The sequence below is a fragment of the Brachypodium distachyon genome, chromosome 1 (assembly GCF_000005505.3).
Source record: "Brachypodium distachyon strain Bd21 chromosome 1, Brachypodium_distachyon_v3.0, whole genome shotgun sequence".
NCBI classification, from domain to species: domain Eukaryota; kingdom Viridiplantae; phylum Streptophyta; class Magnoliopsida; order Poales; family Poaceae; genus Brachypodium; species Brachypodium distachyon.
This window is the reverse complement of record NC_016131.3, coordinates 20290093-20303373: the sequence shown is the minus strand read 5'-3', so window position 1 is coordinate 20303373 and position 13281 is coordinate 20290093. Positions and strand designations below refer to the sequence as shown.

The window sequence follows — 13281 nt, the reverse complement described above, 5'->3', positions numbered from 1 at the left end:
CCTGGATTAGCTTCTTCGTCGGCGGCGGCTTTGACGGTTTGGCATCTATAAAGTTGATGAGGACGTTAGTTTCTTTGCCACGCTGGTGAAAAGCGAGAACGCTTGCTTTGTTCATACTGCGTGGTGTATTGATGCTTTGCATGCATTTTATAATCATGTTTTGAAAAAAATGAGAAAATTGCGTACGATGAAACAATTGCGAAGGGTAAATACAATGGCAACGGCTGCTTGTGGCACCACCTCTCTGATAGCATGGTTGGCGACGTGTCAGGTCAAACAACCTCAGATCATTCATTAAATAAAAATGGTCAAACCAGGAAGCCTCTCGCGCGAAGCTCCGCGGGACAAAATCACACGGACGAATTCTCCTCTAAAAGTGTATCTCCTTCCACCTGGGCACCACCCTTCCTGCTTCATGGCCGCGGCCGCCTTCCTCCACCTCCTTCTCCCCTCCCCGCCGCTGCTGTCCCTCCTCACGCTTCCCCGCCACGCCCGCCTCTCCTCCTGCGCTTCCCCGCCACGTCCGCACACCACCGTTGGCAGGGGAGACTAGATCCGGACTCCTCCGGTCTTCTCGTCCCCTGCGCCGCCGCACTTCGCGCCAACGACGACAAGGGTGGCTTGGATCGGGTGAGTTTTTTATTTATTTTTTTCAAATAAAAATAAAAGGCTTGAAAATTAAAAGTTAAAATGAAAAGTCAAAAAATAAAAAGCTAAAATTTTAAAACAAAAAAGATGCTTCTTTTGAAATAAAAGGTTGCCAAAAAGGCAAAAAAAAAGAGATAAAAATCATTCGCCCATCTCCATCCTGGTGGTCATCCGCCAAGTAGCTCCCTCCATGTTTCTATAGTTTTGAGAACTTCTAGTGTGCCCCAGCGATATTATGCGCGCCCACAACTCTGCACCTATACTCTAAATATGCTTTACTAGAGCACGAAAGCTGTCAGCCGGAAAACTACACGACATAGCGACGATGTCTGCCGCGTGCATCCTCATCAACAATGGCGAAGATGTGCTCTGAGCTCGCCAGGGCTGCGGCAGCCACAGAAGCGTCCTTCGAGCCTGGTGGTTTTTGGGAGACAAGGAGAGATCGCCGGCAACTGGGATAGAAGGAGGGAGGCTGCGTGAAGGCTTTGAGCCTATGCCTGTGACGATGGCAGCGGCGGCCTCCAAGCGACTTGGGTCAGGATGGCAATGGGGCAGGTCTGGACGGGTCGACCAAATCCATATCCACCGCCAAACAACCTATCCATCCACGAAAATATCCGTGGATGCACATCCATATCCACCGGGTATCCGGATATCCATGAATTATCCATATCCATGCAATATATTCATAAACAACAACATATACAGCATCAACAGCAACATCAACAACGTGAATCGTAACTAATGGACCCACATGGACGCACATGTCAGTAACTAATACATATACATCAGTATACAACAGCAACAGTGTGAGTCGAGGACAGATGGGGGGGGGGGGGAGTGTGGGATTGAGGGAGAGGAGTGAGTTAGGATTAGGGTTGAGTGAAAATGGAACTATTTATATGACGCATATAGCTAACTAATTGACCCACATGTCAGTAATTTATTTATTTTAATAAATATCAAGTATTCATGGATCAAATGTGATATCCATGCCCACTCCACGAATTGGCGGGTATCCATTCATAGATATTCATGGATCAAAAACTCGTCCCATACCCGCGATCCATGGATTGGATATCCATTGCCATCTTGAGACTAGGGTAGGTGGAGGGAGGCTGCATGAAGCGATTGACTGGAGGAGGGAGGCCGTGTGCTGCTGTTGCATGCATCGACTGGAGGTAGAAGGAAGGAGAGGTCGGCGGCGACTGAGGTAGAAGGAAGGAGGCCGCGTAAAGCCTCTGAGGCGGCCATGCTTGTGTCGGTGGCGAAAGAGGCCTCTGAGCAACTAGGGTAGGTGAAGGGAGGCCGTGTACTGTTTCGTGCATCGATTGGAGCTAGAGAATGCTTGATTTAATCCGGAACGATAAGCTTGCGCTGTCTTTTCCTCTCCCTATTAATTGTTGTAGTCCGTTTCACGGTTACTCAATTGCTTGGTACGGCATAAAAAGGAGAATGGCTACCGTATTGTGGAAACGTCAAAACGACGCTCAGCACCGAAAAGGAAGAAGTGTCTCGTTTTCTAAAAAAAAAAGTAATATTCCTCCGTCCGAAAATAAGTAAGAATCCATATAATTCCATATCACTTATTTTGGGACGTAGGGATTATATCCTTACGTCGACTACTACATTTTGATTGTGTGACGTAGACTGAGCATTTAAGATAAAAGAGCATGTAGCATACGGATAATAACCATCAAGGATCTTACAATTTATAATTTCACTTTTGCATTCCTGCATTCATAATCTTTCACATGATTAGAATTAAGGATCACTTCAAAAAAAAGAATAAGGATCGATGGCCAAATGGATGATGACTTCCCAGGTTCCACGGTTGATGGTCCGGTACTGACCTCGCGACATAATGGAAACCTTGATTCGAAAGGCCAGACGTGCTCAAGACAGTCGATTGCCGACCTCTACGGGTGTAGGACAAAAGCTGGGACGCTGGGCTGCGACTGTGTTGCCCAAACCCAACTCCATGGCCGGCTGCTCTGACCGCACGATGGTTTCACAATCGCCTACCCCGCCACCGCCGACCGCCGACGACCCTCCTTTGCCATCGAACCCCGACGATTCTCCGACCCCAAACTCCGAGGCCCCTCCTCCGCCCCCAGAGCCTCTGGCGTCGCTCCCGGACGAGCTCCTGGAGGAGATCTTACTCTGCCTCCCCGCCGCGGCCGACCTCGCCCGGGCCTCCACCACCTGCGCCTCCTTCCGCCACATCGTCGCTCCCCTCTCCTTCGTCCGCCGCTTCCGCTCCCTCCACAAGCTCCCCGTCCTCGGCTTCCTCCGCGCCGATTTCTACCCTGCCCAGCCTCCGCACCCATCCGCCCCGGCCGCGCACGCCCTCGCGCAGTCCGCCGACTTCACCTTCAGCTTCCTCCCCAACCCCGCCTGCTGGAGCCCGCGTGACGTCCGCGACGGGCGCGTCCTCTTCTCCGCCGTCTCCGCCTCCGAAGGCCGCGGCGACTTCATAGAGGCCACCTCCAACACCTTCGTGGATCTCGTCGTCTGTGACCCCTTGTCCCGGCGCTACGTCCAGATCCCGCCCGTGCCTGAAGACCTAGCGGCCCCCGTCGAGCACCACGGCGTGTTGGATTTCGAGCCCTTCTTCGCTCCAGCCAGTGAAGCGGACGTGCACGAGGATTCGTCATTCGGTGTGATCTGCAAGGTGCTGTGCGAGAATAAGGTCGCCGTCTTTGTCTTCTCTTCACGCACTGGTGAATGGAGTAGCATTCTGTGCCATGGTCTAGGCGCTTTGTCCAGTGATGTTGTGGATGCATTGTATGCACGCTGCGGATTGCATCGGCGCCACTATGCACATGGCTTCTTCTGTTGGGTGTTGGAATGGATGGACAAGTTGCTCATGCTTGACCCATGTGGGATGAAATTCTCCATTATAGACCTCCCATCCAACAGCCAAGGAGGACGGCTCGCCATTGTGGAGGCAGGAGAAGGCAAGATTGGGTTGTTAAATATTGGTATGCGCACGTTAGATTTCTACAGTAAGATTTGGCGAAACAAAAGTGGAGGCACCAAAGAGTGGCAGCACAACGCAATAGACCACCCCTTGCCTAATTATCACTGGTGCATCATAGGTGCAGACGAGGAGTACTTACTCCTAAGAGGGATTTCATTAGATTGGCCATGGTTCGACAGCTCTTCACAGCACAGGCCGGATATAGAGTATTTTGCATTTGATCTCAAGACATTGCAGTTCGAGAGGATGTATGTATCGAAGCACAAAATGATGCATGCTCACCTGTATAGAGGCTTCCCACCATTATTGTCTCCACCAAGTTTATGAAGTAGTAAGCTTGCTACTGTAACCTTCCTTGTGTTTTTCAGCAGTTGGGAATTGCTTTATGTTATAAATTTGTTCTGCCATCCTTCCTTTTCCCTTACTACGCTTTCTTTCGGTGCACCAAAATTATCTCTGTCCACCATTGTCACGCTTTAACTCTGTCTGTTCTTCGATTATTCATAAATGTATAGCTGCATCAGTATTCTCGTGCTGTTAGACTGTTAGTAAAGCAAGTCAAACTAGGGAATGCAATCATCATTATTTATTCTGCAACAATCTAGCTGTGATCATCTAAAAAACAATCTAGCTGTCCTGAAGACCGATTTTTGTACTGGTGATTCAACATAACTTTTTTTGTTTGAGAATTTTTCGCGGCCATACCACCTATATGACAATCATGTATTCCATAATCCCCTTTTATTGAATCTGATATGGTAGATGGGAACAACTTAGTACCGTTGCATCACATGTCTATTAATGAATTGGAGGACACTGGCTTTGCCAGTTGTTCTTCCGGCCACTAGAATTAAAGGAGATAAGTTGAAATGACCATCATATCTTTCTCTTGCTCCTTAAGTTCTCTAATTGACTAGTGATGATACACACTTTCTCTAGTTTAATTCCTACATGAGCATTTTTTGTGGCTTCGATACTTAGTTCCTACACACATAACTGTACCTCAAGAGACATGATGTCACAGGAAAGGGTATGTTGATATTACTTTGCAAAGATACATGTGGTTATTGTGAAGTTTTTCTTAAATCTGAGTTTATGTGCGTAAAATTACCTACTATGTTTTTTGATGAGCATGTGTTCATCAATTTTATGTGCTGTTTAAAACTCTGGTTGTGTGGAATCCCATGCAGACTGGAATGTATATGTTTTACTTGCAAGTTTACTATGTTGGAGCATTCGAGTTCTTAAAACAGGGTTTAAATTAATATAGTTATGAACTTATGATTGATAACTCTAATGTGTGTCCTGTGTACTCTCATGACACATTGGGCAGGACTTCTCAAGGAGGGACAAAGCACTCATGGCTATCGACTGCTGCATGATGGCTCAACTATTGTAGAAGACATCAGTTACTACTGACACCGAGGGTGACTGGGAGCTAAGCAGTTTGGGAAATGATGAAGTTGAACGGTGGGATTTGCTCATGAATGAGTTGCAGAAAATTCAAAAACTACTGGATGGGGGAGGAGTCTGGTATTTCTCGGGGCTTAGAAAAACATTGGTACATGCACAGCTAAATCTCTATACAGCAGGATTCTTTTTGCTGGTGTGGTTCATTCTCAAAAGTCAGAAATATGGACGTTTGGAAGGCCAAGTTGCCTCTCAAGTATCCCGTGACTTGTGGCAAAGCCTCCAAGGCAACGTACCGAAAGTAGCTCAGCTGGCACGTAGCCATTGGCTTCTTTATGTGAAGCGAAGGGAAAATGCTAGTCACATTTTCTACATATGTGGGCTAGCTTAAAACCAAATCATTGGGTGGGCTGTCAAATTAATAAAAAAAATCTTTGGGTGGGATAGAGAATCAAGTTCCTTGGGAGTTTCTTTTACAGATTGATTTTGTGTGGATTTGGAATCAAATATCTATGGAGGGTAAACTTATCAAGATCCTACTTGTTGCATAAGAAGAAGCAGAAATCCCAGTTGGATCATGTGATGAAGCTGCTCAAAGAAATGGCAAAACGGTGTCATCTGATTGGGGTGTTGTATTCTTCGCACTTGGTTCTAGTCTCTGTTTTCGCAAAATGATCTTGTTCTGGTAAACTCCTATCCGCTGGTAGGGAATGTTACCATCTTTGTGTCTCTGAACATGTTTCTTTGAGTAAAAGACATCAGCTAACATTGACTGGCTATATCTGCCTGTAGTTTGATTAGCTACTGCTTGTCTAATGGAATCTCTGTATCTTACTCTCATAAAGATATCAATCGGTGGCGTCTGCCGGTCTGTCATGTTTTTGCTACTACACATTGAATCTGACATAAATGTTTGAGATGACTCAGATAAGAGCAACTCAAAGATGATTTAATTCGGCACAAATGGTATTATAATTATATTTTAAATGTGTAGAGTCATCTTTTAATTTGTTGCACGGAATCTGTTATAACCGAACCACCGGATATCTGTTGGCTGCCTCTCATTTTATTGTTCTTAAACTGCTATTATCACCTATGAATTTCGGGGGATGATGTGGCTACTATGGATGATCAAATTTAACATTTTTTTAGGAGTATAATTCGATAACACCTTCTGTTGGAGGAAGGGTACTAGAATGTTGGCAGCTCCCATGGACTGCAGAAAGTTTCATTTGTGATAGGCAATGTCCAAGAACAGCCTAAGGCATCATGACTGGCCCATCATCGCCATTTCATGTGCGATCTAACTTCTAAGATAGTAAGATGGGTCTAACATCGGCCTAATATCAGTATTCCACTAGGCATTGGTTGTCGTTCGGTAGAGCAACTTCTGCTGGCTTATACAGGAGTTTGGTACAGCGCGCATGAAAGATCGAGTATGTCACAGAGAGGGGTGAATGTGACCAGTTTTAATTATTTCTTCAAAATGAAGACTGAAGACTGAAGACAGTCACAGTATTTCAACAATATAAATTACACATCAATTTTAGAGTTGCAGCGGAAAGAAGAAGAAACGATTTAGCAGCAGTAATGAAGACAACACAATGAATCAGTAATACTTCAGAGAGTAAAAGTTGAGGAACGAAATCACCAAGACTGAAGACACATGGATTTGTTTCCGAAGTTCAGATTGTTGGCACAATCCTAAGTCTCCGTTGAGGGGGCTGAGTCACACAAGACTCGCGGACACACAAGTCCACCCAATCTTCCTGAGTTAAGACCGAAGTCTCGCCCAGTTACTCGTGGTAGATCTTGAGGTGATCTCCGGACCTTCATAGACTGATTGATGGCAAATCGCAATCTTCGATTGCTCTTCAACATTGACTCCTAGCCGTCTAGGTGATGTCAATCACCAAGAGTAACAAGCTTCAAGCGCTCGGCTAGAGAAGGGATCCCATTTTTCACGCTCAGTTCAGTTCTAAGGGTTTTATCAGGTGTTCTTCAAAACAACTCACTCGGGATCACCACCGAATTTCTTCGGGGTGGGTCGTCTTATATAGCCTTGGTCACGGCTGATCTAGCCGTTGTGACCCGTTGGATAAAGTGAACTTTGAGCTTCCAGCTCACACTTTATCACTTTGTCTCACAACGGTTAGATTAGGTGGTCAAGCACGAAAGCGACAGATTTTCAAACACATTTGAACTCAGAGTGAAGACTTCATGCGGAAGTTTCTGTGAAGCCTGAAATACTTCATTCTTCACTCTGACGAAAAACACACACAGAAAATGGTTTTCGCCTAAGCTGAACATGAAGAATAAGGTTTCATCTAAAGCAGCTCCACACTTCAAACCCCCCTTAATAGTACGGCGTTCGTATACTCAAGTGAAAGAAAAAGCTACGGAAAGACCTATGAAGAATGATATGCTTCACCTTCTTCACCGTTCTTCACTGAGTTCTTCATATTTCACGTCAGTACCTGTACTTCAATTTTTAGGGGTCATTGATGCTGGTTAAACCAACTCTTCTGAGGAACTAAAACCTGAAACACTCAGTGTAACTCATTAGTTCCTCAACCATGTTGTCATCATTCATCAAAATCCATACAGGGGCAAGGTTTCCCTTTCAGCACGCCGTCATATGGATGGCTAAGTTGTGTTGCCTTTTCTCTTTTGATTGGCTGTGGAGAAATCTGGCCTTGCATAAGTGCACCCTCTAGCTCCGCTACAGACAAAACTTCAGTATCTGCATCTTTCTTGATAAACCTCTGCAATTTGGGCATAGAGAAGATTCAGTCATTTGCTCGAAGGAACGGGAGAGGTGTTGTTAAGGGTGGTAGTGTCTTGCAAGGGCGATGAGAAAAAGGTACTTTGATATAAATAACTAACAGCGCGATTTAAGTGAACATGTACCAATATTGTAGAGAAAATATTCATTTGTCCCTGAAAATTAGTCAAATTCTGGATCCGTTGTCGGAATTTTCCTCTTCTCAAATACCCCAAAACATGTCCGTGGTTCTGGATGCGCCTCTCGGTCAGTTGATCCACCACTGAATCTCTGATGAAATAAACATTTGCACCTGGCTTGCAGTGAAGATTGGTAACCTCCTGCATGTTGTTAAGTAGACCTTTTTGGTTTCATAGTTTATTGTTGTGCTGCTTGTGCAATCCTCTATCGTGGAATCCCATGGAGTAGGAGATTGTAACTCTACCAATCTGTGTTAAGTAGACCTTTTTGGCTTCTTGGTTTATTGTCCAGCAATCTTCTTTTTGATACCATGGAGCATGAGAATGTAAATATACCTAGCTATGGTTTCCCCCCTTTTTGAGGCATTCAGTGACTTGGCATCTTATTTATCGAGTTCCGGGAAATACTCCTCCTCTACATGCTGTCTTTCCTGACCTATCTGAGTCAAGATAGTCAGATAAATAGGAAACGTCTTCTGTGTCGTACCTGCACTCTGTATGTGCAGATAAAACTGGAAGGTGATAGTCTATTAATTTGTTTTCTTGTTATCATGTAAATGCAATAATGATCCAAGATGTATTATCGATATTTGGTAATGCTTCTAAAATCCATCTCTGCCTACAATCCAGCATTTGCCTTTGATTATTGTTTAAGATGCATATCCTCCAATACAATGATGCACAAATTGACTGTGTATTCTTCAAAAAAGATTGAGCAAATCCCGTAGGAATCATTCTTTTTGCAGGAAAAATCCAGTAGGATTTGGATCCCCTCGCGCAAGTTTGAGGGTTTTTACTTTTTACAACCTGGCAAAAACTTAAGAGGTTAGATGAAAGATACTCATCCCAACAGAATATGGTGATATCCTGCAAAATATATATGAAAAATATTAACCACACTACTACTGTTATTGTTAGTTTATCAAAGCTAAGCATAGGAACTAAGGGGTGTTTGGACAAGAAGGGTTTTTTTGGGGAATTTTCTGGATTAGTTCAAATCGCTAGGTTGATTTACATCATATTTATCATGGTTTATGCTATGTTTAGACAAGTTAAATAATTCTGCATTCTTGCATGTGGAAATATTCTTTTGAAACAGTTTAAATATTCAAGATTTGTCGAGGTTTGCTGGAAAACCAGACCAGCTAAAAATTGTGAATGTGAAATGGGACTCTGCAGCAAAAATCTGCACGCCTCAGCCTACCTGATCTCAAAGAAAGCAGCCTGGGCCTGCACTTCTCCAAATGTGACATCAAGCGTGCAGTACCAAGAACATCCGACCAGCGATTCAATTGACCTGCCTCTCTGTTCGTGCATGTACGTGCAGCATGACCGCATTTGACTTGAATATCTTTTGGTCTGCGCAGAGGCTGAGTCCAGACTCCAGAGTCTCACGCTTCATCATCAGCAGTTACACTGATGTCAACCAAAGCCAGGACGCTGTAACCTGTCTGTTTTGTATGGGCAGTGGTAGATTGGCCAGATGGATATGGATTTCATTTACAGAGTTTCATATACGATGCGTTGTTTGTTTGAGCGGTGGTGCATCTCACATGCAAAATTTCAAGGGGATGTTACCTGAGTTACTTCTAAACCGTGTAGGGACTGGTATTTTAAGGACCCTTGTGCCTTGCTACATTTGTATTGGTTCTTTCTTTTGGCGAAAAACATTTGTATTGTTCTGCACTACTTTTAACCCTAACCATACACCTTGTTCTTCCTGGTTGCAGAACCCAGGAGAGTGAAGTGCCAAAAAAAAAAAGCAGAGAGAAAGAAGAGAATGAAGTGAGATGAGAAATCTTTAAGGGGGTGCCTATTTCTCAATCGCTTAAAAAATAGTTATTTCTCAGTCAACAATCGTAACCATTGAATTGAAATTTTCTTATCCATCAGACTTTACACGAATCTCAATGATTGAATTAAAAAGTTGTTATCATCGACTAAGTCGTCTAAGAAATAGCAAAACCGTAAAAAAAAAATCAAACAATCAATTTTTCCCCACCCATTTTTATCTATTTTATTATTTGATTAACATATGTATCTTTTTCGGTTAAATTATAAAATAAACTAGCACAACACAGTTCAGCAACCGTCGATCGAGCCTCCGTAAAATGAGCCTAGCTTCTTTTTTTAGGCAAGCAAATCGAGCCTGGCTTAGCGGGCCGAGCAATGCGGACACGCCGCAGGCCTCACCCTGAAGCTTGTGCAATGCATGCGCCGCACTGCATCCGCCGGCTCGCCAACGATATATAAGGCCTGGCCTGCATGTGCGGTAAGCCACGGCCGTTCGACCGTTCCTCCCAAAGTTTCACCGCTACGCCATACACGCGCTCCGCAGCGATTAAACCCCGAGGATCCGATCCATCTTGCATGCACGTACGGTACATACTACATAAGCAGGAGATCGAAGCAGAGCGGGCGGGCTCGCGAAGGACAAGATTAGCAGCCCCAACCACGCGTCTGGCGCCTGCAACCTACGACTTGTAGCTTAGCGGCCGCGAAAGTTACGGACAAGAGACGATGTTGACGGACACCAGAGGACAGAATTACGGCCGGGAAGTTTTCGTTGCTCACGTGACAGTGGACGCTTGCAGATGGGTCTACGTACGTACGTGCGTGGCAGTGTGCGGCACCACGTAACGTACGGGACGGGACCCGGACGTACGGGATCTGATGCAGCAATGCAATGCCACATCCTAGCTGCCGATGCACAGATTCGTGCCCACATTTATACCTCCCATCGGAGATCCTGTATTAACGGAAATTGTCGAGCTAGATCTTGGCTTAGAGGCTAAAAAGAGAACTGCGTTGGCGAGCTAGATCTTAGCAAGGCGCCACGATGATAGAGACAAGACGATGATGGCGGGGAAAATAATTCGTGTGGCACCATATCCAGGCAACCCGTCCATCCGAAACTGACGTGCAACATGCTTCCCGGCCCACCCAGCGCTGTAGGTCTTGCTCTGTATGACTGTATCCATCATCTCCGACTCCGAGAGTCCGACCGACCTATAAACGTTTCGATAGCATGCATGCAGCCCGGTGCTCGTACGTTGTCGCATGCATGCAGCGCGGCCCCGTACCGTATCCTCGCGCTGTCGATCGTGCCATTAAATTGATTGCTCAATCCGGTCGGTGCGGCTGTTTGTGATTTTGCTTTTGCTTCGGCGAACATTCAGGTCGACCTATACAACATCAGTTGACAAGAGCAGCGTATATATGGCATGTTGGTGATCCGTATGACCATACACAGATCGGGATTATGCAGCGATAGGCTAGCTAGCGCGCTACCTCTCTAACGGCTATCGAGTCTGTCGACCAGACCATGCGTGCTTCAGGTTTTGATACTCGATCTTGGACACGGGATCTACGTATATGTGACGTTTGGTCTCCATCTGCATGATGTAACAAACTAACAATATGCGTGCCGTAGACTTGCTCGATCGTGTCGGCGTCCGGATCCGTCGGGATCTATTGGGCGCGCATCTCTCGCTGATCCATAGCTTTTTGAGATTTACGGAGACTCTCCAAGACCACATGTTCACTGCTACTCCTTCCGATTCTAATTTGTCGTCGAAATATTACATGTATCTAGACGTATTTTAACAATAGATATATCTATATTTGGACAAATTTGAATCAAGAATTTAAAATCAGAGGGAATAGGGTTCTGGATCTGGATGGATGGGATGGATACCTTCTCTTGGACCGACTCTCCAAGACATCCTACCCCCAGGGCTGGCGGGGCACGTCCTTCTCAAAATAAGCCTATCTTGCCTAATTTTGCTGGATCTTGCACTGTTCAACACTAAGGGCATCCGCAATGGTAGAATCAGCACTGATTCTCCATGTCATTTAGAGTCAACGTAAAATATACGGAATGGTTTGTGTTTTTCAACTGATTTTAAATGATTTGTTATCATTAAATATGATGATGTCCAATGGTTAACTGTAGTTTGTTTCCTAAAGAATCTAACCCAAAGGGCATCCACAAAGGCTAACTGTTAACCGACTCTTATTTGAAATTCGTTCATGTGGAGGAAAGAGAAATATGAGAGAGAAGAAACCACATTTTTTGGGGCAGCTTTGTTGCTGAGCACAGTTAATGCAATGCTGTGCGCAGAACCACAGTTTTTGTGTCAAACCATCTCACTTAATCCGAAACCGCTCATGTTGGTGGTTTTGCCCAAATACTAACCGGTGGGGCCCACATGTCGGGCGACACGTCAGCTCCATCCCGAACCCGACACATTGGATTTGGCTATGGGCTTCCTGCTCCCTGCAGTTCAGTGGGAGCCTTTGGATACTGGATGCAACCGTCTAGAGATGGTCGCTCGGAATATTTTCAACCGAGCTGGCTGACAGTGTACTAGACGACTTGAAGCATAGACTCGCTATGTTAGATTTTTTTTTGCCGGCTCATTTTTGTATCCACGATTTCTGATCGGTGATATGTATAACTTTTGAATACTTCGGAATAAAATTGGTCGTGTGCATCGACTGATGCAGAGGCCGGAGGCTCTTCCCCTTTTTCAAAAAAATAATACAATATTGATAGAATAGAAGAGGATCTTGATGACAGAGAAAAACTGAGAAGAGGGTAATTGATTCGTTGCCTTTGGGTTAATTTCCCAGAGTTGTTGGAAGCTGGCAAAAGTCTTGTCTCTAAACTCTGTGGAGTTTGCCTTGTTGCCGCTTTTGTTTGCCAATAAATATTTCTTTTCATTTCGTTTCTTCGAAGTCAGAGAAGGAGAGTAAACCAAACCAAAAGGAAAGCATTGTACTTTTGACTGCACTTGCGATAGGCATGTAGCAGCATGTAGGCTATAAACAAAACGAAACGAGAGGCGCGGATTGGTTTTAACTTTGCTTTGCTTGTACTCGTTTTGTTTAAGATTTCGGTGCATCCAAGCATCACGAGGAAATCTTGTGGCACGTCGACGGAAGAGTCAAATCTTTCTTACCAGGACTGGCCAAGACTGTAAATAGCAAGACATATAAACCATATATACTGCTACTGCTCAGAAGTCAGAACACACAACTGAATTGTCATGTTAGCAGTCATGTCGATTGGCCTTGATGTAATGAAGTACAGTATATATGCATGCCGCATGGTACCCTACGGGAAAATCTCATGCTCGGCATCGATCTTAAAGAACATAGGAGAGTTAGGCATTGATCATTTCTTGGGAGTATATAGTTCGGGACTACACTACTCCATAGTCCATCATGCCCACACACCAACTATGTCTAGAAAAGCATTGCGTCAACTCGAC

At 44.9% G+C, this 13281-nt stretch overlaps 1 protein-coding gene across 1 annotated transcript; it reads left to right on the top strand.

Moving 5' to 3' along the window:
- Positions 1 to 2550: 2550 nt before the first annotated feature.
- On the top strand, positions 2551 to 5931 carry LOC100842497. Its single transcript, XM_003560052.4, has 2 exons — positions 2551 to 3962; positions 4965 to 5931. The coding sequence occupies exon 1, from the start codon at positions 2630 to 2632 to the stop codon at positions 3956 to 3958; it is 1329 nt and encodes a 442-aa protein (XP_003560100.2). The 5' UTR covers positions 2551 to 2629; the 3' UTR covers positions 3959 to 3962; positions 4965 to 5931.
- Positions 5932 to 13281: the final 7350 nt, after the last annotated feature.

Bases quoted from the DNA above. Each gene is read 5' to 3' on its own strand.
- LOC100842497 (XM_003560052.4), top strand. From the start codon at position 2,630: ATGGCCGGCTGCTCTGACCGCACGATGGTTTCACAATCGCCTACCCCG.